This window comes from Athene cunicularia (genome assembly GCF_003259725.1).
Source record: "Athene cunicularia isolate RWA chromosome 10 unlocalized genomic scaffold, athCun1 chr10_part1, whole genome shotgun sequence".
Taxonomy (NCBI): Eukaryota; Metazoa; Chordata; class Aves; order Strigiformes; family Strigidae; genus Athene; species Athene cunicularia.
This window is the reverse complement of record NW_020799112.1, coordinates 9,220,972-9,246,298: the sequence shown is the minus strand read 5'-3', so window position 1 is coordinate 9,246,298 and position 25,327 is coordinate 9,220,972. Positions and strand designations below refer to the sequence as shown.

At 41.4% G+C, this 25,327-nt stretch overlaps 1 protein-coding gene across 6 annotated transcripts in view; it reads left to right on the top strand.

Annotated features, from left to right (window-relative positions):
- Window positions 1-23,094, top strand: part of IQCH (IQ motif containing H) — a 73,875-nt gene extending 50,781 nt beyond the window's left edge. For all 6 annotated transcript variants that reach the window (XM_026856317.1, XM_026856318.1, XM_026856319.1 and 3 more), the window contains 5 exons: window positions 11,622-11,789; window positions 15,472-15,597; window positions 16,823-16,884; window positions 19,662-19,770; window positions 21,102-23,094. In XM_026856317.1, coding sequence (XP_026712118.1) covers window positions 11,622-11,789; window positions 15,472-15,597; window positions 16,823-16,884; window positions 19,662-19,770; window positions 21,102-21,203 — 567 coding nt within the window. In that variant the 3' untranslated portion in view covers window positions 21,204-23,094. The remainder of the gene's footprint in view (window positions 1-11,621; window positions 11,790-15,471; window positions 15,598-16,822; window positions 16,885-19,661; window positions 19,771-21,101) is intronic.
- Window positions 23,095-25,327: the final 2,233 nt, after the last annotated feature.

Sequence of the window (25,327 nt, the reverse complement as noted above, 5' to 3'; positions counted from 1 at the left end):
TCTCAGACGGGATACAAAGTTATCCCCCACTATCAAAATGCAGAGTGAGGTCAGTGCGTGTCACGTGACAGTGCATGTGATTAAAGATACCGTGGCAGGGACAGAACTGCACCCGCACTGCTTCCCAGATGGGGGGTCCTGGGAGCAATACTGCTGTGCCTTTACACCATCTCACTTGAGGAGCAGTAACTTCTTAAAACGCTCTCATCAATAGCTTAAGCTCTTTAGCACAAACGTTCCTGTGGAATTCCCTCTCTAGATCCTTGTCTGAACGAGTTTCCACATGGGCTGCACAGGCTTCTGAGTGGTTTTATGGAGTGCTTTTGGTTTACCCAAGCAGAGGCTTACTGCATGCACGATACCGAGTCACGCATGAGAGCAGAGCAGTGCCTGACACCATTCCCGCTCCCCTCCTGCGGCCCGAGGCCACGCCCTGCTTTCTGATGCAGCATGAATGCATACACGGTAGTTTGTTTGCTTTAGAGTATTTAAAAATATTTTAACAGAAGATCAGCAGATCCAGGTACTGCGTGACACGTTATGAAATTCAGTTTTACAGTAGTGGCTGACAGTATATCCTACCTCTTCCTGAAAATGTCATATGGTGGATGAATTAACTGCAGGCCCAGGTTGCACTGATGTGGGAAGAGATGGGTGGCCTTTTTGGGAGTCTAGACTGAAGAATACAACATTTTAAATAATGATATTCTAAGGTTAACACCTTGAATTACCTAGAAAGGAAAACACTGCTAGGAAACCGGTGCAGTTTTGGAGTGCTGGAGCATTGCGTGTCTTACATCAGGCAGAATGGAAGGGACTAAATAAATGTTTTCTCATGAAATCCTGCCCAGGAGAGTCTTTTGTGTAGATGAGTAATGGGGTCTTTTTGAAAGGTAAAATCAGAACCACTCAAGTGACCCTAGTCCTCCCCATCAGAGTTTACCAGCCTATCAGCCAAACCTCATAGTCAGTTGTATCAGAACTTTTGACCATGTAAAAAGTAATATAATAAATCAAGACAGCAGAAGGGCACTGACTCCAGAATCTGCTGCTGCCTATGGTGGATGGCAGGGAAGCAGAGGATGGGTGGCCACTTCCCCGTATGATCCATAACTGAACTTTCAGATCTTAAAAGGTGATGGAAGATGCTGTGCCAACACACACTGCTTTCAGTGCCAAGGAAAATAGCTAAGAGAATGGATTTAAAGTAGTAATATAATCCCTGGCATGAATGTTGGTGATCAGCCTTGATCATAGTTTGTAACAAAATATTAATCTGGCATGTTTCTATGCTACAGTAATCTGGCATTTGTTTCATTCGTAAAGTCAGATTTCTTTCTCACAACATAATCTATTAACTTCTTTCACCAGTCAGACACTGTGAAAACCAAATGAAGGGCATTACTGAATACTGCATTCTGTTTAAAAATAAAAACAATTCCATGATTTTAAAAAGAGCGAAGCCAGGCTTCCCACAGATTTGTGCCTTGAAGAGAAGTTCCCACATGTTTTCCAGCTGAACTCACCCTGGCACTTTTCCCATTGTACGGTCAGTAGTAAAGTCTCTTTCTTCTGTCCACTTATTTTAGGATTCTCATGGGAGTTGACTATATTTGATGATTCTACTTTCTTGCAAATCTCATTGATATCAGCCAGTAGGATTGAATATTATAATAGCCAGGTATAAAAGCCTGAAGCATAATGCCGGACTAATATAAAACAAATGAAGTAAAATCTGGGTGAAGAGAGTGAGTGTTCAGTGTTCAGCTAGTGGCCTTGTGTCTGAAGACTAAAGAAAATGAGATAGCTTTTAAAGAACATAAAATTCTTCTTGCCAGTGATGAATAGTATTGTTGAGCTTACTGGGTAAAACTATACAAATCCAGAATTAGTAAATGGATACGCACTAATTACTCGAGCGTGTCCAGAGAAGGGCAACAGAGCTGGTGCAGGGTCTGGAGCACAGGTCTGATGGGGAGTGGCTGAGGGAACTGGGGGGGTTCAGTCTGGAGGAGAGGAGGCTGAGGGGAGACCTCATCGCCCTCTACAGCTCCCTGAAAGGAGGGTGCAGGGAGGGGGGATGAGTCTCTTGACCCAAGGAACAAACGACAGGGCAAGAGGGAATGGTCTCAAGCTGCGCCAGGGCAGGGTCAGGCTGGCTCTTAGGAAGTATTTCTTTCCAGAAGGGGTTGTTGGGCGTTGGAATGGGCTGCCCAGGGCAGGGGAGGAGTCCCCATCCCTGGAGGGGTTGAAGAGTCGGGTTGACCCAGCGCTGAGGGATCTGGTGGAGTTGAGAACAGTCAGCGTGAGGGTCATGGTTGGGCTGGATGATCTTCAAGGTCTTTTCCAACCGAGATGATTCTGTGATTCTGTAATTCAAGATATCAGCATCAAGTGTCAATTATTTCTTGTTTTTCCAATGCATCTCCTTGTTTTTTCAGTCTTTTGACATTATTTCCTTCTACAATCTTCAATTAGGCCCCTCCCAGTGTTGTGTTTCGCTGTAAAAGCGAACATACCTGTATTTACTGGGCTCAGCTGTGTAGTATGGATTGACTTTGAGATGCTGGTGTGGCTGTAAGCACTCAAACCCATTCGGGGGCCTGTTCCTCCTGGGTGTCTGAAAATCACAGCTTGTGTGGTGTGAGAAAAGGCTTTAAACACAGGGCTTGTATTTAAAACCAAAGAGTTAGCATATGGTATCTATTGGCAAAAGCTGGCTCTTTGGCAGGGCGATGATAATTATATTCCATTTTAAGCTCAGAGAAGGCTTAAAATCAGGCTTTTGGTAACTGATACCACTGTCGGGTAACTGTGGTAAACCAGAGAATCGGAATAATGTTAGCTTTGAAATACAGATCGCAGTTACATTTGACTCCCCAGATGTATTTACCCAGACATTGTAATTAGAACTGCGGATAAGCCACACTGGACACCTTCCATGTAAAGTTGCTTTAAAAAGATTAAGGGATGACATTCTCACCCACTGAAGTCAATGGGAATTCTGCCAATTGCTTTACTCAAGCCAGGAGTTCACCGAAACGCAGAAATGCTTCCTAGATGGTTCAGGTTGTAACATTTCCTGGCGTGAACAAGGATGTAGTAAATCAGTCAGTGTTTCTTGTGGCCTCTTCTTATTCCTGTCTGTTCTGTATTTGTTTTCTTTCCTTGTTTCAAGTTGATTCTACTTTAATATTTCCTATGTTTGTCAGCATGTACGACAACCTTAACATTATTTAAGCACAGGTTTTTAAATTTAACTAGATGTAGAGTCAATTAATGATGCCATCTGTCTTGGGAGGGAGAGATTACACAAAAGATTGTGTTCCTGAAAGCACTATTTTTTTGGCAAACAAGAAATCCTATTAGACTCTCAGAACATTTGCTCACTAATTTCAGAAGTGCCCACTTTAATGCAGTAGCTGAAAGGCTCCGATACATTTCCTGGAAGTACAGCATACTTAGGCATTCTTTCAAAGTTACATTTTACAGAAAATATCATTTACAGATAACATGGTATTTTCAGTAAAAATAAAAATTAAATATATCATTGAACATCTGTTACCAATACAGTCTGAATATTTAAATACTTAAAAATCCCTGAAATGATCATAAAGTTACATGCTACATAAATACAACTCTTTAAGAAATGTGCAGGGCCAAATAAGTGAAAACATGTTTCTGCCTTTGCGTATGGAGCAGCTGTCTGCTGCAATCCGTGGCTTCACATGCTCTTCCCCTGTGCACTGGTGCGAAGTGGGCTTCAGAGCAAAGAAATGCGTGTACTTTGACTTTCAGGCTCTTCAACTGAAAGCTTTGAAAATCCTGTATGTCATAAGCATAGAATTAATTTTTATATGAACAATGGGGTATTACTTATATTTTTCAAGAGTGCTACTCTTAGGGAGTAATTTCCTTCAACACGCTTTTGCCGTATTGCTGTGGCAAAGAGACTGCGTGGTGGGTGAGGAACAACGCATGTCTCAAACACACAGGGCAGTGGGGAGCCAGAGCAAACGCAGAAATGGGAAGGTAATCTCTGTTTGGGCCACCCACAGAGCTTTGTGCCCCTCACAGACACAGCAGTATCTTTACTCTCTTGCAGTTTTCATGGTCTACACTCACCAAAGGTGACCAGAGGGCTGCTGTCCTCAGGCCCGGAGGAACAGGGTGATGCTGTAACCTTTCAGATAGAAGACACACCACCTTGTATTTCCACTGGGCTTTCCATGCACTTCTCTGTGGTACCCAAGTGTCTCCCAGCTCCCCTTCCCTTGTCCTCACAGGGAAGCTTTTCAGTCTGTCACTGTGTGTGTTAATCCCAGCTGGCCTGTTTGCCGCTGCTTCTATGTACAGCAAATAACTCTACAGGTCATACTGTCCTCCACCTACATAGAGCTCTTCTTAAATTATGATAGAACTGGATGAGGTTGCAGCTTGGTTGTGTGGAGGGTAGTGCCTGTCTGTGCTGTGGTCTAGCACACGCTGTACTTCGTTTCTTGCGTTTCATTGTTTATTTCATGTGTAACTCCAAGGCAAAATGGGAGTCGTGGTGCTGGGTGGTTAGCTGAGAAAGGCGCCTGCGTCACGCTCTGCGCTGCCCACCCCGGAGCGCAGTGCAGGGCTGAGCGGAGTGAAGGCACCCGCGGGATTACGTCGGCTGCCACAAGCTGCCTGGCTGTGAGCACCCCGGCAGGGAGCTGCGGGCAGAGGAAGCCAGTGACTTGACACAATTCTGTTTGCCTCAGGAATCTATTTCTATGTATAAGCATCTGTGATTTGTTCCTGAGGGAAAGGGAGATGGAGACATGCTGTTTTAAATGTCTTTGGGGAAAAAAGTAGAGGAGAATAATTAGGGGCATAGCTTGGTCTGAATCGCTTCTGATTCCCACTCTGTTTTCCAAGGCTGGTCTTTAAGAGCAAGGCCTTGACCTCTGGAAGTAAAATCTTGCACAGTATTGACGGAATGCTGCTCAGGTCCCAACTTGTCAAGGAGCTGCACTTAAATAAGTCCATTTAATTGAGTGGGACTGCTTGTATGCACAAACTGACTTACCTCCAGAGATCTGGGGACAGATAATTTGGAGAAGTGAGGTCATAACTCACCTTTTTCATTGTGCTGATAGCTTGCACAGCCTCACACTGTTCACAGCAGTAGTGAGGGAACATTGGATTAAACTGTGTGCAGAGGAAAAGATGAGGCAGAACACACCGAAAGGAGAATTATAGAGCTGGGAAGGTTTAGGTGCATCTTCACCCTCTGTTCTGGTCCAGTGGCTTTAAAAGAACCCGAGGAGGGCGGCTTCGGGGCCCAGCCAGCCCCAGCCATGCAGGCAGGTCTGGGATTAGGAGGAGCCGAGTACAAATGCCTCTGAAGCCCATCGATCAGCTCTGGTGTTCTGATTTAATGCTTTGAGTGATGCTTTGGGTGGGATGCATCCTTCTGTATTCACATCTGTGTCTCAAGAGTTCTCCAGACAGAATGTAGCATTTTCTGTGTGGTGTTTTCAAACAAGAGCCACGGTGTTTTTATTAACCGTCTTCCAATCTTGCATTCAGCAGGATAGGGGTCAGGGCCAGTTCTACAGCCTCAGAATTTAAGTTACTGGGCCAGCACCAGACCATCCCAGCAGCTGCCACGAGATGGCAGCCGGATAAGATCCTGTCTGCAATCGCTGCTGAAATAATCAATTCTATTGCGAATTTTAGAAGTCAGAAAAGCAGCTCTCTTTTAACGTCCAAGTTGCATTAATATTTTACTAATTGACATTTTTACAGTGTCTTTCAACCACTTCTTTAAAAATAGCAGGTGTGCTCTTTACAATAATGCAGACATCAATACTAGATGCAGATAAAACAGTTAAACTGGAGAAAGAAAAGCTGTAATTTAGTAACTCTTTAAGAATTTATGTTTCTTTCCCTTCTCAAGTTTACATTTTAAAGCTGAACCATTTTTATGGCAGTTGTAAAGAATTACACTACAATCGTGACTTTATTCACTTGAGATCTCTTTATCATGAAGCACAAGCCCTTAAACTGTGCGTGCGGAAGGAGAGTGTCACTTGGCAGCCTGTGTAAAAGGGAGCAATTCCAAACCTCATCATATTTCCTTGGACAAACATCTAGTAAGTCTTGCAGGATGTATTTCTAACTATGTTTTTTTCCAGTGGTGGGATTCTCAAAAGTCCTAATCTGTGCTTTGTTTGGCTTAATCTGAAATCACTCTTAAGACTATGTAAAATCTTAACTGCTGGTACTACTTTTAAAAAAAAATGTAAGTCATAATCAAAGCCCAGATCTGATTATCTTTGAACTTTCATTTGTTGTTTGAAAATCAATTATCAGTTCAAGACTTCAGAAGTGAGCTCAGTTCCAGTTTAATTTCTGAACACGTAAGTGTCCTGAAGTCCCCAAATCTCAGGTAAAAGCTCTTTATGTTTTGCTGATTTGCCATGCAATCCTACACCTACAATTATAAATACCTACGATTGCATACATGCCCTTGATGTATATCCTCAGAAAATGAGGACGGATTCAAGTAATAGATATTTGTTAATCTGTATGATTGTATCATTCTTTATTTAAACTTGACCTTTGCACAAGCCTTCTTCTAGCAGTTGCTGATGTACTGGAGGAGATCATAATTCAACTGGTTTTTAACTGCTTAACCTCCAGAGACATTGCTTTATGGACTATGGAAATATATTCATATAATTTTAAAAAAATATGAAAACCCCACAAAACACCACAACCATGATTTTCAAGGCGTTCTAGAAGCTTTAGACTCCCATTTTATATTACTTCAAAGGAAAACCTGTTGCAATTCAATAGATGTTACTAGAGAGCTGAACCTAAGTGAACTTTGTACCTTGCTAAGTGAACAGTCCACACTAATAAGCGGGTTTGATGTTTCCTTTGTTCTGCCTGTGCTTGGAGCTCTGCGGAGCTGTTAAACTGTTGTGAAGATTACGTGCCACAAAGGTGGAGTTGATGTTTCTAAGAAACATTTTCATTTGAGTGTCTTGGATTTTTTTACAGACTGCAGAAACAGCTACTATTCTATGTCCTGAGAGAAAAGTGAAAAGCCTGTAACTGATTTTGGTAGGCTCATGTTTCTGCACGTATGGTTTTTTCAGTTAAAGTCTGCTACAGCTAGAAATGTCACTTGTTTTACAGCTCCATTGGCACTGAACAGGGAGGATACTCCTCCCTTCGAAGTAGGAACCTTGCTGGAAAGGGCTGTTCCTTGCTCTGCTGTAATACTAGGCCTTGCTGGAAACTCTTTTATCAAGATCTGTTCTTCGCTGCTTTTATCTGATGCTGTGTATTTTTTCTTTAGAGTTCATGTAGTGCCACTCTTACTTTTCCCCCCCGCCTTCTGTATTGGTTTCAGCTGCTTCTACATTTCACAGTTTTTAAAGGCATTAATAGAGGGCACTTGCCTGAGCTCCTAGTTACGAGTGGTAATGTCAAGAATGATGAGTGTCCTTTCATTTGCCATGTAAAATCTAGTGCTACAAAGCATGCAGGGAACCAAAGAATACATGGGCACAGCCTTCAGTCCAATCCCAGTGGTGGTGGAGAGTGGTGCTGGAGGTCTTTAAATCGCACTGCCTCCTTGCACGGTGCTCCGGGCCTCCAAGCTGCTGGAGGAGCTGTCTGGGGAATCAGCTCTAGTCGCCATCCTCCTTCCCAGAGGCTATTCTTTCTGTTGAAGAGCCATGTCTCCGTTTGGGGTGACTGGTGGCACCTTTGTTAATGCTGCTTTCTCCTCCACCATCCCCTCTTTTCTGGGCCTCCCTCTTTGCTCACATGCTGCACGATGCTTTTCTAAGGCTGGCCAGCAGCACCAGCACTGCCGAGCTGGAAGGAGCAGCCACTAAGACCTTCCTGTGCTGTGACATTTCAAAATGGCAGAAGAGAGAGCAATAGGCATGTTTAAATTACACTGCCCAAACCGGTGCCATACACATGATGTGTAGCGCTCCTTGCTCTAACATTAGATGTTTTTCTCAGTTCATGTTCTTGTTCGTATCCACTGCTGTACCAATGTAGCATAGTGCTCTGCATGCCAAAGAGCACTTTCAAAGCACTGGAAATACATGATCTTAGCATGATCCTGGTGACATCTTAACAGAAAGTGAGAAGTCATCAGCTATGGAGTTTGCCTAATTAGAATTCTTTAGAGACAGATATAAAGGATTCTGGCACTCTTTTCTTTGTTTATTACAATTAATTTTAGGTCATTACACTCAAGGGATACCTGCGAACTCCAATATGGTCAACATGTGCTTAGTATAATATAATGAGCCAGCCCTTTCCATTTGGGAATATATATTTATATATTATTGGTGAAAAGGTGCCAGACTGATAGACTCAGCGCGCAGCCAGCCACGGCCTGCTGCCACAGTAAGAGCACTGTAAGCAGCTGCAGAGATGTTGTCTTCACACGGCTCCACCAGCCAGACTCGGGCCTGTCGAACCTCCGTCCTTGCTCTAAACTACCAAAAATGTTGCCTATTGTCTGATTGCTGTAATTTTGCAAAAAATGTGACCTTCAGGAACTGGAATGGGACTTAGATATTGTTCCACTGAAGAATTCAGTCAACTAGTTACTGATCTGGCCTGCATTTGAACTAATAAAATGGGGAAAAATTATCCATGAAAATAAAGCTAGACCAATGGCCCAGGCCCTGTGTCTTCCCAATTATGTAGCTGTACAAAGGGGGTTTAAAGGGCATTTCTGGATCTCCATGGCAAAAGGGAAGCCCTGGCTAGGCTAAAGCTGGAATCTCATACCATCTGATCCTTCTTCCTTTCTCCCCACATTAGGATGTTGTGGGACACATCCAGGGCAGAAAGGGACATGGCCACAACATAGTGTTCACTGACAGTCCTGAGCCAGGAAAAGGATCCTTGGGGGTGATCCCAGCTGGCACACAGTAATGACCATTTGGCTGCTTTAACAGGCAGTCAGGGTGGTTCAGCCTCAGGCCCAGAATGAAAGGAGGTGGACAGGTGGCTTCCAGCCATGTTTGCTTCCTCCCCCTTGTGCTTGTGGAGATCTATACCTTATAGTTAAAAAAAAATCAAAACCAAAAACAAACAAAAAACGACTTTACATTTGTAGAATGTAACTGTGACTGAAGCTGAAGTAGGTGTTTAGAGCTCTCCTTCCGTGCAACATTAAAGAGTAACAGGCCAGGGAGGGGATGGACACCTTCCTTCATTACATCTGCAAGCAAACAGAAACACCAACTGGCATGTGGTTGTTCTCTGACTTCCAGCACTAAACTTGCCCTGCTAAAAGGTTTTTCCTCCTCTTCCCCGTGTTACAGCCCCTTGCCTCGGCAGAGATGAGGCTGGAGCCATCCCCTGGCGCAGGGATCCAGGAGTGCTTCTGTGCCTTCCCAGAGCAGCGACTGGGAAGGTGCCAGCGGGGTGCTGGAGCCAGGTTGGCATGCTGGGTTTTTGTTCAGATGATGTGAAATGTATCACACGAGTAATTAATGGGGCTCTTCTCTACATCTGAAATGAAAACAGTGTCACTTGAGCATACTTTAATTTTAGTTACTGACAATATGGGATTTGTTGAGTAAGTCTTGCAAGACATAGGTGCTGTCCCAGCTTGGTACGGTTTGTCTGAATATTTAGCAGGGTGTAATGAATTTCTGTTGTGCTAATGGCTGTTTATGTCTGCCAGGCTGCTTTTTTTAATGCTTTATCTGCTGTTAAATGCTCAACCCATCCTCTACACGTTGCCAGATACCCAGATGCACTACAGTCACCGTGATGTCTTTGCTCAGGTTCTCTGGTTTTCCCCTCCCAGCCATTTACGGTCTGCCTTCAGTCAAAGTTGCCTCCTGCTCCTCTGTTTGTGCACCACCAAACCTTCTAGATAGTGCTGGTGTAGACTTTGAGGTCAGAGCGATGATGGTGTAATATCAGGGGCTGGATGAAGAGCAACCAGTTTGCTTGGGTTTTGGATCACCAAAATTTTCAGTAGTTCCTCATCCTCTTGTGTAGCCCTCCCATCTCTTCCTGCGGGCAAAACTTTAATTGAGCATCTAAAATCCAACTCAAGCAAGGTTCAAGACACACTGGCTGTTCCTGATTTGTCAATATTTATGGAAATTAATGTAACACTTCTACAGTATGTAGAGTTTATAATTATTATTTAGCTCATTGAAAAGGTGAGCACATACTGGAAAAGTAAAAATCGATATGAAAGTTCCTTCCTGTCTTGCAGAAGTGATGATAAAGAATAAATTATTGAAGAAAATTAAGCATTATAATTAGGGAACATTCCCCTATTACTAAGTAAAGCCAGCCATTAGCATCCAATTTGCATTTTATACCATGCAGCACGAAATATTTAAGTTGACAAATAGGATATTTAATACAGCAACAGATACTTGGCAGTTAGATATTAACAACTGTTACTGATGTGATTTATTCACCATTATAAAAAGGGCATTACTATGTGCATATGATTCAGAAATTAACTCCAGTTTACCAAGAGGCCTTGGCTGCCTGACCTCTTAATATCCTTATAATGATGCCATTTACCATTCAAAGGCTTATTCAAGTCATTCACTGCGAGATTTGTTTTAAAGGGGTCCACTGTAGGGCAGATATTTGTGTGCGTTAACATTTCTCACTGGCGTAGTAGGCACAAGCATTTTTTAAGTGGGAAAAACTCCTGGGTAAAGCCACACTGAGGTTGTTGGGGGGTGGAGGGAGGAGCCTTGCAGAAGCAATGCATGGTACTTCCTTCTGCTACCCCCTCGGTGTGGACTGGCCTCACAAATCCTGCCTTTTACATGCTTTAATGCTTTGAAATCTTGAAGTTTATGTGAAGCTTTTCTGCTTGCCTTATATAAGTATGTCCTGCGCGTCAGACACCTTCCACTGGCAGCCCAACCATCTCACGGTCCAATTTCTTGTACAGTTCTGCGAGTATAAATCTGAGTTAGCAGCACAGAGCATCCGGGTGAGTGGAAGAAGAACCGTGCCATGAGTTGTACAGTCTTCCGCACGCTGAAGTACCTGCTGTTTGATAAAGCCGGGCACTGCAGCAGGAACGGGCTTTGTTCTACCCCTGTGATGACTGATACGTATCTTTACACATAGATTTCACACTTCCCTACTCCTTTTACTCAGTTTAGCTTTGCTTTCTGGAACTTCCCTTTTTTTCTATCTCAAAATACCTATTTGTAACTCAAGGCTGACTTTATTTAACAGTAATTATTTGTTCTTCAGCTGAAAAATCCAGGTGTGATATTTAGTATTTGGATAATTACCTATTTAATGCGATACAGGCTTTACAGCTGTTGAGCTCATTTATCTACTTTTTCTAATTGTTGCTAAAATCTGGGTAGTACAGGTAACTGTTTTGTCCTTAGCCTTTTGGTTTTCTCTCAAAAGTTATTTCTGAAGTTCCTGTTTGGAAGTGGTTTATTGCTGCCAATGATGCACCAGTACAAGGAAACGGTAAGTTTGCATGCCAATATGCACGAAAATAAAGGCATAGATGTTCCTTTACATGATGGCTGAGTTTCACCCTTCTTGTTCTTTTTTTTTTTTTTTAATTTTAATGCACCTGTTTGTGTTTTGATTAGGTATGGGCAACAGACCTTGACCTTTGCTATAGTGACCAGCTGGCCTTGACTCAGCTCATGTTGTACGTGACAGATGGAAATCTGGATTGTCACTCTAACCGCTTTGAAGTATCTCTTGGTTCAAAGAAAATGAAAAACCAACATATTCAGCATGAAGACACAAAAACTGTAAGCAGTGATTTGTTTACAAATAAAATTATTACTGTATACTACTTAAAAGATAAAATCTGTCTAGATCACTCTTCTAGAGGAGTTGAATCTGCTCCTTTCTGATTTTAAACCAATACTTTTATCTTTTACAAGGGTAATAAAGTAAATGGGATACCATCGAGTTAGAAATTAAATGAAGGGTTCTGGATGCTTATGGGTCCTAATTAGTCATCCTTTGTACTCAGTAATATGGATTTGTGGTAGAAAAAACCCTTCTAAATATTTCAGGTAGTTTTCAAGTTGTAAAAAAGTGGTAATTTATATATTGCAAGAAAAAGGCAGGAGGTGGAAGCCTTGCCCTGCCTCTACGAGTAACTTAAAAGGAGTCAAGAAAAAATATGAGCCTTCAGCTCACAAGCTCTCATTTAGGATCAAAAGTCAGAGGACTGAAGTTCTACCCCAGCTTCATGCTTTCATGCAGAAAACTGAGGGTCAGACAATCAGGACTACATCTGCAGAAGGACCCGGACACCTAAATCCCTGGACACCCAGCTCTCCCTTGCATAAAACACAAATGTTGGTTCTCGGAACCTTCACTCAGTTCTGCATCCATCCAACTGTTCAGTAGTAATATTCAGTATTAATTATGGACACAGTCATTGGAACGGGAAGAAAAACTACTAGCACCCCAGCTGAGGTGAATTCCCCAAGAAGGACTATGCAGTCATACTCCCTCCTGCTCGCTCTCTCCAGATCAGAGTTACAAACCCCGAGGGGAAGCAGCTCCCATTTGCAGCCCCAGGTAGGAGGACAGCTGAGCCCTGAAGTCCCCATGCTCCATCTTTCACAGAAACATCTTGTTTGGAAAAGACCTTGAAGATCGTCCAGTCCAACCATGAACCTCACACTGACCGTTCTCAACTCCACCAGATCCCTCAGCGCTGGGTCAACCCGACTCTTCAACCCCTCCAGGGATGGGGACTCCCCCCCTGCCCTGGGCAGCCCACTCCAACGCACAACAACCCCTTCTGGAAAGAAATCCTTCCTCAGAGCCAGTCTGACCCTGCCCTGGTGCAGCTTGAGGCCATTCCCTCTTGCCCTGTCATTTGTTCCTTGGTTCAAGAGACTCATCCCCCCTCTCTGCACCCTCCTTTCAGGGAGCTGTAGAGGGCGATGAGGTCTCCCCTCAGCCTCCTCTTCTCCAGACTGAACCCCCCCAGTTCCCTCAGCTGCTCCTCATCAGACCTGTGCTCCAGACCCTGCACCAGCTCCGTTGCCCTTCTCTGGACACGCTCGAGTCATTCAATGTCCTTTTTGTAGTGAGGGGCCCAAAACTGAACCCAGGAATCGAGGTGCAGCCTCACCAGTGCCGGGTACAGGGGTCAGATCCCTTCCCTGTCCCTGCTGGCCACGCTAGTGCTGACACAAGCCAGGATGCCATTGGCCTTGGACACCTGGGCTTTTCTGTTTTCTGCTGCCAGGTCAGATTCATCCATGCTCGGTGCCATGTGCTGTGAATTCAGGTGTGCGCCTCTGCGTGGGTACCGCCCACAAATCCAAGAGGCTTAGGCCTGTGGGTTGAGGTGCTGAAATGAGGAGCGCTGCAGCACTTGCTTCTCGGGGGATCTCACCTTTCATCTCTGTGAGAACCCTTCAGACTGTGTCCTTAAAAATGCCTGTCAGGGATGGCACTTTAAATAATATTTGTGTATTGCTTTGAAACCCTCATAAACACACTGCGAGAGACGCATGGTTAACATGTTACCGCTTTATAATGCTGATTTGTTATATTAGATCGCTCTCCGTGCAGGATTTACTAAGGCTTTGAACCTTGAGACTGGCCCTCTAAAACGGGAAGAAAGCCCTTTAGAAAAGGCAGAGAATAAGAAATGTATGTATATGTATATATACACATACAGATAGAAAACAGATACCGTTTTACACATTTGACAGAAGATTCACAGCTCCCTTTTTTTCATACATAGAGGAGGAATGTAGCACCATTCCAAAAATGTCATGGAACTATAATTTAGAGGTTAATGAGCTCTTGATCTATTGTTCTTGTCAAGCAACCACTTTTAGTTGGAGAGAAGTAAATTAGATATGATTAGTCCCAGTAGTACAAGTTTAGAAATGAAAAGTAATCAAGTAGCAACTTTTTTTAATTAAAATTCTGTCAGAATTAACATAAATTGTCACTATATCCTTTATTTTTCTACTTTCTGTATCTCTGGGGTTTTTATCTCCTTAAGAGTTAACTACAAAAATGCACTCACTCAGGAAAATATCTTTAGAAAAAGAAACAAACCAAGAGACAAATGTTTTTTTACAGCGCATGATCTCTAATGAATGATTAAGTAAAACACTTTGTGTAAAATTATGATGTTAATAATGATTCTGTCCCTTTTAATTTATTATATATTTTCAATCCTGGTAGGTTTGATTTTGATAAAATGGAGCAGCAACTGAGTTTGTGTGATGATTTTATTTTTAGAAATCCTTCTTTGAAAGAACAAATTTCCTAGATACTGCTGCTACTGTAATTATGTACAAAACCAATCACTCATTATAGTTAGGATACATTATCTTCTAGACAGATGAGGCTAAATAAGCAACACATTAATAATTCATACCGCAGTTCATTATGCATGTGTATGCATGCTTTGTAGCTGAAATAAGCACCTCATCAACCTGATGCCAACCCTTAAACAATAGTTCTGTGTTATTGCAGCCACATTCAAGTTTACGCTTGTTAAACTGCTACTTGGATTATTTTATCAAGCATTCATTTATTTGTGGTCCCCTACTGCAGAGAAGAGATTTTGGAAGCTCCTTTTTTAAGTTAATGACTTGAGCAATGGGTGTTATTAATTCTCAGAATATTATAAACATGATTAATTTTCAGGCAGAGATGTATTATATAAGGATTTCAACTACGTCAACTTAAATGAGTCAATGTCAAAACAAGTATCATTTTAGAAAAAATACTGTAAATTACATGCTTCAGTGTGCAGTATCCTCACTCTGAATGAACAGTCCAGTATTTAAAATAACATCTCAGGCGAGCCTTGGTTTAGGAAAACAGCTCTGTTCAGTTCTACTCAATGCCACATCTCTAATCTTTTGTGCCAAGCACTGGTAAGAGTTTAAACTCAAATGCAGTACTGACATTTATCCATAGCATGAACTCCACTGGTACCAGCCGTATAGCTCCTTGGAGTCACTGTGCCTAGTGTCCTCAAGGACTTGCTGGAAAAATTATACACACTAATGCTGTAGCAGAACGCTCAGTCTTGAAGAAACCCAATTTCAAAAACTACCAATTATCCGCTTTGGAATTTCTGCTGTTGAGAAGAGTTGACTCTACCACAGGGCAGGATGGATTCAGAGGATCCACTCAGAATGATGTCACAGGACTCAGTTACCAATGAAGCTGTGAAAATATGAAAATGTCGGTCATAAAGAATGGTTCTGTAGACCTGATCTACAATACGAGGTTTTACGTACAGTGCGAGGTGAGGATTTAATTTTGCTGCATGGAAACGTCTATGTTCAGTAGACATTGTGATGAACAGGAATTCCTCCAAATGGAGTCTTACTCTATGCTGACTTCACTGAAAAAAAGCCACTTAAATAGGAAATTGTTGGTTTCTGATATAAACTGTTATGACAATAAAGAATCCTGGGTCATTTTCTCTAGGCTTGTCCAATAAGCAACCGGTGTGCAGTAGCAAGCAGTCAACTGAGGCACTCCAGCTTTTCTGTGATCTACTATAATGTTCTCCTTCAGATGTGTAAATCTCATGGTGTTGGATTTGACCTCCAGGTACGAACAGGAAAGATCAGAAAATGTGATATTCGCTCTGCATGATTTTTGTACGTAAATTCTAATATGGTGAAACCACTTAGCACAATGTAAAGTTTAAGAGTTGTGCTTGGCATAATACAGTGTTTAAGTGTTCTGTTAAAAACATAACAAGATGTTGCTCAACAGTTTTGTTGAAGAGGACTTGGTATAAATCAGAATTAATTTTATTTTAAACTGCTTTCATGATGCTAATTAATGAACTCTGAATTGCATAAAGGTCTTCAGTAGTTCCTGTACAAATTAGTCTAGTACTCTAAGACTTACCTGCTAGCTTACTTTAGCTGGGGTGTAAGTCTTGAAGAACTGCAGTGCTGAGGTATCTCCCTGATTTGACTTAAGACTGGATGCAGTGATGGCTGAAGAGTATTACAATGTGTTTATGTTACACGCCAGGGAGCAAGATGGTGTCTCTCTTGGAGACTACAGAGGGAATGCCATCCTGGCAGGTTTGTTCACACGGTGACTGTGGCTGTCAGCCAGGAGCTGGGCTTGCTAGCACCGAGTTTTCGTGAGAGCGCTGGGCCATCGCAAGGCCCCTTCCCCACCTCTCTACTCAGAAGATACACTTCAGAGGCCAAGAGGGTGGTGGCAGTGGAGAACAGCAAGAGGAATGATGAAATGAAAGTGCAGTCTCTGCTAGGGAAGGAAGATCTTAAGGCTTATGAACAAAGCTGTACAAGAATGTAATGCAAAAGAGTTTAGAAGATGTTAGGTGAGGCAGAAGAGCAGATAGAGATTTGAGATCCTAGGTCATAGGGCTTGCTGGGAAATGCAGTTTTAGGAGTTTTCTCAGTAAAACCCCTCCCAGGGATGGCACCTGCTCACAGTGACATGCAGTAGCTGTTGCTTAGAGCCTCTGAAAACCAAACTGTGAGTTTTGCTGCTGACCAAACTGTCGCCAGTATTTTAAAGATACTTATGACTGTCTCTTACTGCTTTGGAACAAGAATATTTGCTATTGAATAGACTCTGCCACATGTATTCTATTTACATAAAGTTTTAATGTATTCTCTACAATGTTAATGAAATAACCTACTTACACTGAGCAATAATCCATTACACACAATACAAAACCAGCCTTTCTTAGAGATGGTTATGTACTTACTGTCCCTGTAGAATACCATTATTATAATTATCACTATTTTAGGAATAATGAAAGCAACTTTGTCTTTTTATTTGACAGGAAAAAGAGGGAACAGTGTTTATATTGTATGAAGATCAGAAGCGCTACAGATTGGGAATGATGTAAGTCCGTGCTGACAGTTCCCTAGCTCAATGCACAGTTGGGAACGTGCTTGATCTGAGAGAGCGACGCCACGGCGTGTGCTGGCTTGGGCTCGGATAAGGGTCTGTAAGGAAAGGAACCATCTGAACACCATGCACTTGAGTTCCCTGACTCTCACCTACTGTTCAGAAAAGTATAATAGCTTCTTGTAGAATTGGCCTTTTGAAAAGTTTTAGGGAGGCTTTAAGCATTTTAGTAATAAAGAAAGAAAAGTACAGGAATTTGCTTAGATCAAAGCCTGACTGCATTGCAGGCTAAAGACCTGCTGCAATTAGCTTTACAGGAGCTGGATTCACTGTCAATAGCAATCTCGCTGTGAGAGCACACGGATTAGCACGGGCTTACTTTTACAGGCAACATTATTAAAAACCTAACTATACAAGATGCAGAGGAGGTTGAAGTTTAATGCCTTTTTATATTGTTCGTCACAAAGGGATCAACAGCAGTCAGGCAACAGCAGGTCTGACAGTTCAGTAATTCTTTAGACATATGAACCTCTCCTAAGAAGTCTAAGAGAGCTGAATCTACACAAATCTACTATACACTGATTGAAAACCTCTCCTCAGAGAGAATTTATGTAAAGTTTACTGCCAAAATACGACGTAATGAGTGAAGGGCTGAAACGGTCTGTGCTCAGTCTGTTCTGTATTCCTTTGATGGCTGGAGCTATTTCATTAATGACCTGGATAAGAGAACAGCTTCCTCAAGTTCCGAATGTGACTGCAAGTATTCTGAAGGCCAGAAATAGAATTCAAAATTATCTCAACAAATTGAAAAAACAATCTGAAAAATCGAATTACATTCAGTTGGAACCAGGTGCAAGAAATTAGATAGCAGTAGTGAGTATGAGGAACAAGTAGCTTTGCAGAAGATCTCAGAGTTACAGTGGCTTACAAACTGCCCGCAAGTCACGATGTCGTGATCTTGTGGGAAAAGGTGAACTATAACCCAGGAGACGTTGGCAGTAATCCTTCCATTCTACTCTGAGGGAGGCAATGAACATGTTTTGTGTTCAGAAAGCCTGGCTTCCAAGGTACAGCTATCAAGGGCGGGGGGAGGCAGCTGAAGTGAGATCTGCTAACAGTCTTCAAGCACATGAAAAGCTTCTGCAGGAAGGAAAAATATGATTTCCATGTCTTTGATAGTAGTAGGACAAGAACAAACGGACTTAACTTGCAATAAGGAAGATTCATGTTTAGCATAAGAAAAATTTCTGATAGGAAGGGAAGAACTAATTAGATTGTTCAGTGCGGTTGTCATTGACAGTGTTTAGTAACAGATTAGACAAACCTCTGTCAGGATGATAGAAGTAGCATTGATCCTGCCCCAGCACAGGGCATGGACTAAATGAATCCTAAAGATTGTTTCTAGGGCTGTGATTCTTTCAGCTGGGACTGAGCTACGGGCAGTACACAAGTGAAATGGGTTTGTTTAAAGCTTAGCTTATTCCTATGCTATACTGCACTCACCTGCAGTCACAACGCAGACAGCTTACATGATTGAGCTGTGAGATAAATTTGAAAGAAAATCATTACACAAGAACTTGTAAAATATCTACAGGAGCCATTTAAAAAGTGATTTAGGCATCTGAAAGTGTTCCAGTAGCTGCTAATCTCTCCTAACTGATGCTGAAATGCATCTCTTGCCTTCCCTGACCCCAGCTGTGGAGTCCTGCTCCCTCCTGACCCTCCTTTTGTGCTGTCGCTGGTACTTTTACCCCTCCCCAGGATTCAGGTCAGTAACTCAGCAGAAGGCTTTCACTGGATTGGTTTTCTGAGAGGCTAAGAGAGAATCAGTCCACAGAGGGGGCATATAGTGAGCATAAGGGCTGTGCAAGATAGACAGGGAGGAACTGAAAAGAGGAGAAGGACCTGCCCTTTCAGAGTCAGCGACTCTTGGATTGCCTTGTCCCCGTTGGAGTGATTTCACTGCTAGCCACGTACTTTGGAAACTGGAGTCCTTATGTCAGAGATACTACATCCTACCTATATTCTTGCTAACTCCTGTGAAACAATGCATCAGTATTACTCCCCTGGTAAGAAACGTAAAAATATCTCTTGGATCACCAGCTTGAATTGGCCATTATTAATATATTACCAGAATACTCTCAAATATGTTTGCCATACATTCTGATCCCAGATTTGTCTTCCATCAGATTTTCAATGCAATTTCATTATCTTAATTTGGAAATATTTTCAAGAATATAAACATTTGAGCTTATAAAATCACTGAAATACTTGAAATATCTCTGTGAATTATCATCTATTTTACTACATTGGAGATCTATTGTCAGCTCGCTAGTAAATGAGGTACATTCCTCCTCAGTGTAATATCCTGTTCTGTAAGATCATATGCTCTGAGAAACCAAAGCCTCAAAAGCTACAACAATCTAAGAAACACTGATGCTGCTGAACAGTTCTTCTGAACTAATCTAGGTGTTTAAAGTGTTCTAATGTCTCAGTCCTAACTCAACAGTGGCCTTTTTCTTGGAGTAGCTGAAACCTTACTGCTTACTTCTGCTAAGTTGATTAATAAAAATTATTTATTACACAAATCCTTTCTGTTGACAAGTTAAAATGGAGCCTCATCTTTCATATCTCCCTGAAGATTGCCACCTTGTGAGATTGAAAATGCTCATTAAATTCCATCACCAGACAGGCACAAATGAGAGGGCGATTGTTTTTAAGCATGTGAAGGGAATCATTGGTAAACTCATTTGTTTGGATATCATTAACAGAACAATCGGAGAGGATCTCCAGGGGGTCCTCATGACCTTTGCTCGCAATCTCTTCATCATCCATCAAGAAATATCAGCACCTAATATGCAAGGCGAGACCAATTTTAAGGTGAGGTGTTAATTAACTAACGATCCTGGTTAATTTCTGTACAAGGGCTGAAAATACCTCATGCTGTATCATAAACAAGTGCTAAACCATTCCTTTTTTATTGTTAGCGGTATTTTACAGTGTCTAGGTCAATATGGTAAGTCTCCCAATGAACCTGTTAGTTAAATTTAAGTCTGAAACTTTTTCTTTGAAAAAAGACATACTTTAGCGTGAAATTACTTGTAATGTAATGCTCCTGATTGTCCTTTGTAAGAGCAAAGGAGCTATTGGCACTGCCTCAGACAGTTCTGTCACAGTCATCTGATTTATTTTAAAGGGACACCATCAAGGTAGGAATCTTAAATTAGAAACAAACTTCTCAGTTTATAATAGTTCCTTAGATTATTAACACTGATTTCTTTTAAGCAGGCAGCCACCGAGTACTTAATCCATTAGTTCACATCTTTCACCGCACCATCAATTTCACAAGTAAATTTTGTTCCCAGTTTTCTCTGCTCTTTGAATCTGCTGGCAGCACCCATCCCCGTGTGCCGGAGGATGCTCTGGGGTGGCACGGGGGGGGGGCAGGACGAAGCGCTGGGCTCGTCCCCCAGGAGTGCCCAGCTTTACTCAGAAGCTCCTTCATGATGACCTTGCTGGCAAAAGGAGACAGTAAAGCAATAATGAATGTGACCCCGTACCCCAAAACGAGCGCTCATTACAGTGCTGCCTTTTGATTCCAGAGAATAGCTAAACTTTCCAGAGGGAGTTCTCTTGCTAAACTACATCACCTTTAACTTTCTAAAAAGTTTTGCAGATCCTGTCTGTAAGCATTTTGCAGAAAGGTGAAGGGGAGCCCTGTGTTACAGATCGGTATCTTAAATCACATAACATAATTGATATCAGATTCTTGCCAGTGTTAATGCTGACTGACAAGCAGAGTGTGAAAGGATGGTTTTAGAGAAGATATAAATAAATTTCAACATTACAGAATAAACAAACAAAAAACCCACCCCTTTTTTCAATATGAGGGAGTCAAAAGCAACCATTGAAGAAAAATATAAAAGAGAACTCTTTTTCGTAGTGAGTTAACAATGATTTACATATGTAAAATAGAACACCTGTTAGTTAATTAGAAATACAAATTGCAACGAATTGTAATTTTTATTTACTTGAGATTTGTACATATTTACTAATAATTGCCCCAATGTAACAGTAAATTTAATTGGTGCATCATGTCCTGTGAAACTCTGGTTACCTTTTCAAGGCAAGTACTACCAGCTGTGCAGTTTGGCTGCTGGATTTCATTATAATGCCCATTAAATAACTGGTATTCCTTGAATCTGTTACAGATGGCAATTCAAGATATTGAAGCAATTCTAGGAATTACAGCAGAAAACAAACTGAAATTGGAAGAAGAGCAACCTTCGAAAGCAGATGCTCTGAAAGAATAGTTAACGGAAAATGTTTAAGTGCCTTATTCTTTATGCTTCTGGAAATGCTTTCTCATCTGTAAGAACAGGTTTGGTTTCCCTTCTGCATTGGCATGTGAAGTAATATTAACCAAAACAGCACATTTCCATGATTTCTGAGTGCGGTGTTTAGAAGAATATCACTTTTTTCACGAAAGTAAACTGTTGAAAAGCAGAGGATCATGATAAATGCCCCTGATGTTCATACTGTTGTTCCTGAGTACAGTATCGGTTTAAAAGAATCTTACCAATGGGGTCACGCTCTCTTTTTCACTAAATCAGGCTAGGAGATCAAACTTCTTTGAAAAGAGTCCCATAACCCTAAATTCCCTTTCAAACCTATTGTCTTCCAAAATACAGGTTTCTGACATGAAAGTGTGTAAATAAATACACTGAAACGCCATCTTATCAGTAAGGCTAGCAACCCCGACTCCTCTTCAGAACTGGTTGTCTGTGTTGTTATCATTCCACTATTTCTCTTGTTATCTACAGATTTTTGCAGCAGTTGGTTTAATTTTCAAATTATCAAAAATAAGAGAAATAGCACTAGCTGAACAACAGATTCTGAAAGGACCATAAGAATTATACTTGTACTATGATTCCCCGTATCCCGTGACTTTTGCAGATCGATCTGTCCGTCAGATAGATTCTGTATTTCAGGTACTGGGACTTTTTTGGTCACAATTACTGTGCACTGTTATCTTGAAGGACGACAGTTCCATTTGTAAAATTATCTTTATCAATCAAATCTCTAATATCCCAACAGACAACACATTCTAAATTTTACTAAAGAAGAGTGCATCTTCTCCACTACTTTTGTCCCAAGCATGGCAAGTATCTAAGAGATTACTTCCCCAAAAGTTCCCAGTTTTTAAGACGAATAATGAATGTGACCAAGCAGTTGTAGCAGATCAATGCCCACCCAATTCCTTTGATCCATTATAGCTTCATATATTAATTTTTGTATTAACCTTTTTCTCTTCTACTTTGGTCACAGAAGTAATTAATTGCAAGTGAGAATGTTTGCATAAATGTTAATCTCCATTTCAAATAAAAACCTAAAAAAACATTTTTGTTTAATTCATTTGGTTTTGTTCCTTTCTTACATGTAATCTCAGTATGGTCTTGGTTTTGGATATACCAGAGCCCACAAAGATTTTTTCCTAACATAAAATTTAGCCAGTGAATGACCTTCCTGGAAGTCCTTATTCTTTATGGTTAGCAATGAAAGTAACAGCATTATTTTTGGCTGTGGTAGGTACAACAAGAATCTCTCACTTGCCAAGAAATAATATGCAAATAAGCACAGTATAACTGCTCATTAGTTCTTCCAACAAGATTTTTTTTTTCTCTGTTCTACTTTGAGGGGCTGCAAAACAGTATGTTGTTCTGACTTTTTCCTCACCATATTTATAATGCTGGATTTCTCACCTAGCTTCATACCCAAGCTGTATAATGTCCCCGTTTGGTCAGTAGAAGCAATCCTGGGGGAGAAGGAGGCATAGGGGAGCATAGTAGTACCACCCTAGGAGTCAGCTAGTTTCTTAAGGGTTAAGGAAAATTAAGCCTTGATCCAAGCCAGAACAACATAAGGTCTGAGAGGCTCATTAGTTCACTGGCACTTAATAGACTGCAGTGTCCTAGGAGTAAATGAAACCTGCACTTCCTTGTGTCTTTGTTCTATTCTGACAAAAGAAAACTGTACCTGTTTTTGCAGGAAAGTGACCTGAAAGTTCCCATGGTGAGAGAGATTTCTCGGTATGTGCAAAGTGTGAAATGTATTTTGAGGAAAAAAAGTTTTTAATTAGTAGTAACACTTCTGAGCGTTGAGCTGATGGAAGGATTGAAACTGCTTTACAGTCTCTCACATTCAACTCCCATGCTGCTGGTGCCAAAAATGTATTTTTTTAGTAGTACAGCAGATATAAAATCATTAAAAAAAAAAAGATCAGAAATATAGTTATTATTCTCCTGTTCACACAACTGGATTATTTATTGCTGCTCACTAAAGGAGTAATAGAGCTCTTGAACTGTAGCTTGAATTTCAGAACATGACCTAGGCTGGGAAGAAGACAGAGGAAGTGTGAAGGGAAAGATAAAAGGTGGCCCAAACTGCCAAAGGATTCTGCAGCTAAGGACAGCAAAACCCCAAGCTCCTTCCCCAGTCACAAGGTGTGGAGGAATGCTTGTGGAAGGAGATGAGGGGCACGGGGGGTTTGCATCGGCTGCAGAGGATGCAGACAATTAAAAAAAGATTTCATGCTCCTGCTGGGCCAGAGCCGCAAATGAAGATGTGCATTCAGCTGCTGCACTTCCCGGGTTTTGTTTTTTGCAAGAACTGACAAACTAACACATGGGCTACCCATTTCAGGTCATTCTCCTGAGAGAACATCACCTGGAGTTGATACTGGAAACTGTGTCTCCCTTTTTTAGGTAGCTGGGTTTAAACCCCTAAAAAAAAGAAAAAAAAAAAGGGGGGCATTCAGCCTAGGTTTCCACTTTTAGAATGGTAATTGAGTACTGAGCAAAAAAGCAGCTCATCAGCACAACAGCTTCCAGATGTCTTCTGAAATAAAGTATCCACCCCACTCCTTTCCTGAAAGATCTGATACCTCATTCAAACAGACAGTTCAGAAGAATTTACCAGCTTCCCTTTAGGTTAAGGTAATAAATCCCTAGAATTGAAAGACTAACCTGGTCCTCAGCATTTCACAGTGATTACCAAACATCACTTCATCACTTCCCTTTTAACGAATCACCTGTCATAGATCTGAGCTGCTCCCTCTTATGGTATACAGATCCTCTGTATCTCATTTTAGACTACAGATTTTGTTACAGCACTCAGGAACTAAAGATTAGGAACTACAATCACAAATTAATTTAAATATATCATCTTGACTGAAGAATGGTTAGACCGGTTTTCAGTTTCATCACGAAGATGTGTATTTCAGGAGACTGGATGCAAAAATGATCAGACTATACCAGAATCCAGTGAACAGAGAATCAAAACTGTGCAATCAAGTATTAACAGAAGACATTTTTAAGAATGCTTCATAACACTTCCAGCCTCATCTTTAGGATGTTTGGTTGTGATTCTTGCATATTTTTAAAGCACACAATGTTTTGCTACGCTTTGGTAAATACAGATGCTACTTCATTCCATTTGTAGCATGTTGTGCAAGTGGAGGTGCATCTACATTCCCTTAACCAGTGTGAGGTTATGCTGCCAGAGGCTGAAGGGTTTTTCCCTTCTTGCACTTTTAGTAAGAGCAATGCAAAGTTAACAGCAAAATATCTTGAAATAATTACTTATAAAAATCGAAGTAGTTGTCATATGTCCACTTTATCAGCAGTATCTTTACAGGAGGTAATTTTGAGTATCACTCTTAAGGTGTAATACCTTAGCTTGGCCCTCCACTATAGTGAGGCACAGAATCAGATTCCAACTTATTTTCTATCCTGTCATTGTTGCCACTAATAAAAAAAAAAAGATACTAAAGCTAACTATATGCTCTATTAATTATAGGAAGGTGAACTTGAGTCGAATTTGTTACTATGATTAATAATTACTGGTTCTACACACATGTAGTACACTACAGTAAATAAACAGGGTACGTTGTTGGGTAGTAATTGATTAATTAGCACATTCATGCCGTACAGCTCAATGGTTTAAGACTGCTGAGTTTGAGCTATTGCTTGTAGTTATGAAAAGGAAAGCTCTATTCCCATTTCTCAGTTTACTCTTCTGCACAGTCTTTTCTCTCTAATAGAATGTTCAGTGGTTCAAACCCTTAGCTTTTATTTAGAAAAAACCGTACCATGGAATTTTAGCTATAATTTTAAAATACTCCTCTTCGAAGGGGTCTAACACGTTCAAATAACTATTTTAAACCCGGTATCGCTGTCAGATTTCACCCCGTAAAATCAACGCGGCTTAACACATTTCCTCCTGAGCGCACTTTAACTTGTCCGAGGCTGCAGCTGGGAGATGCGCCAGCGACACGCCGAGCGCTCCCGTCACGCTGTAAACAAAACCCTTCCTAAAGCCCTAACTGCCCGGTTCTTTGTGACACGTCCGCGCCGGGCAAGCCGCTCCACCTCCCCGC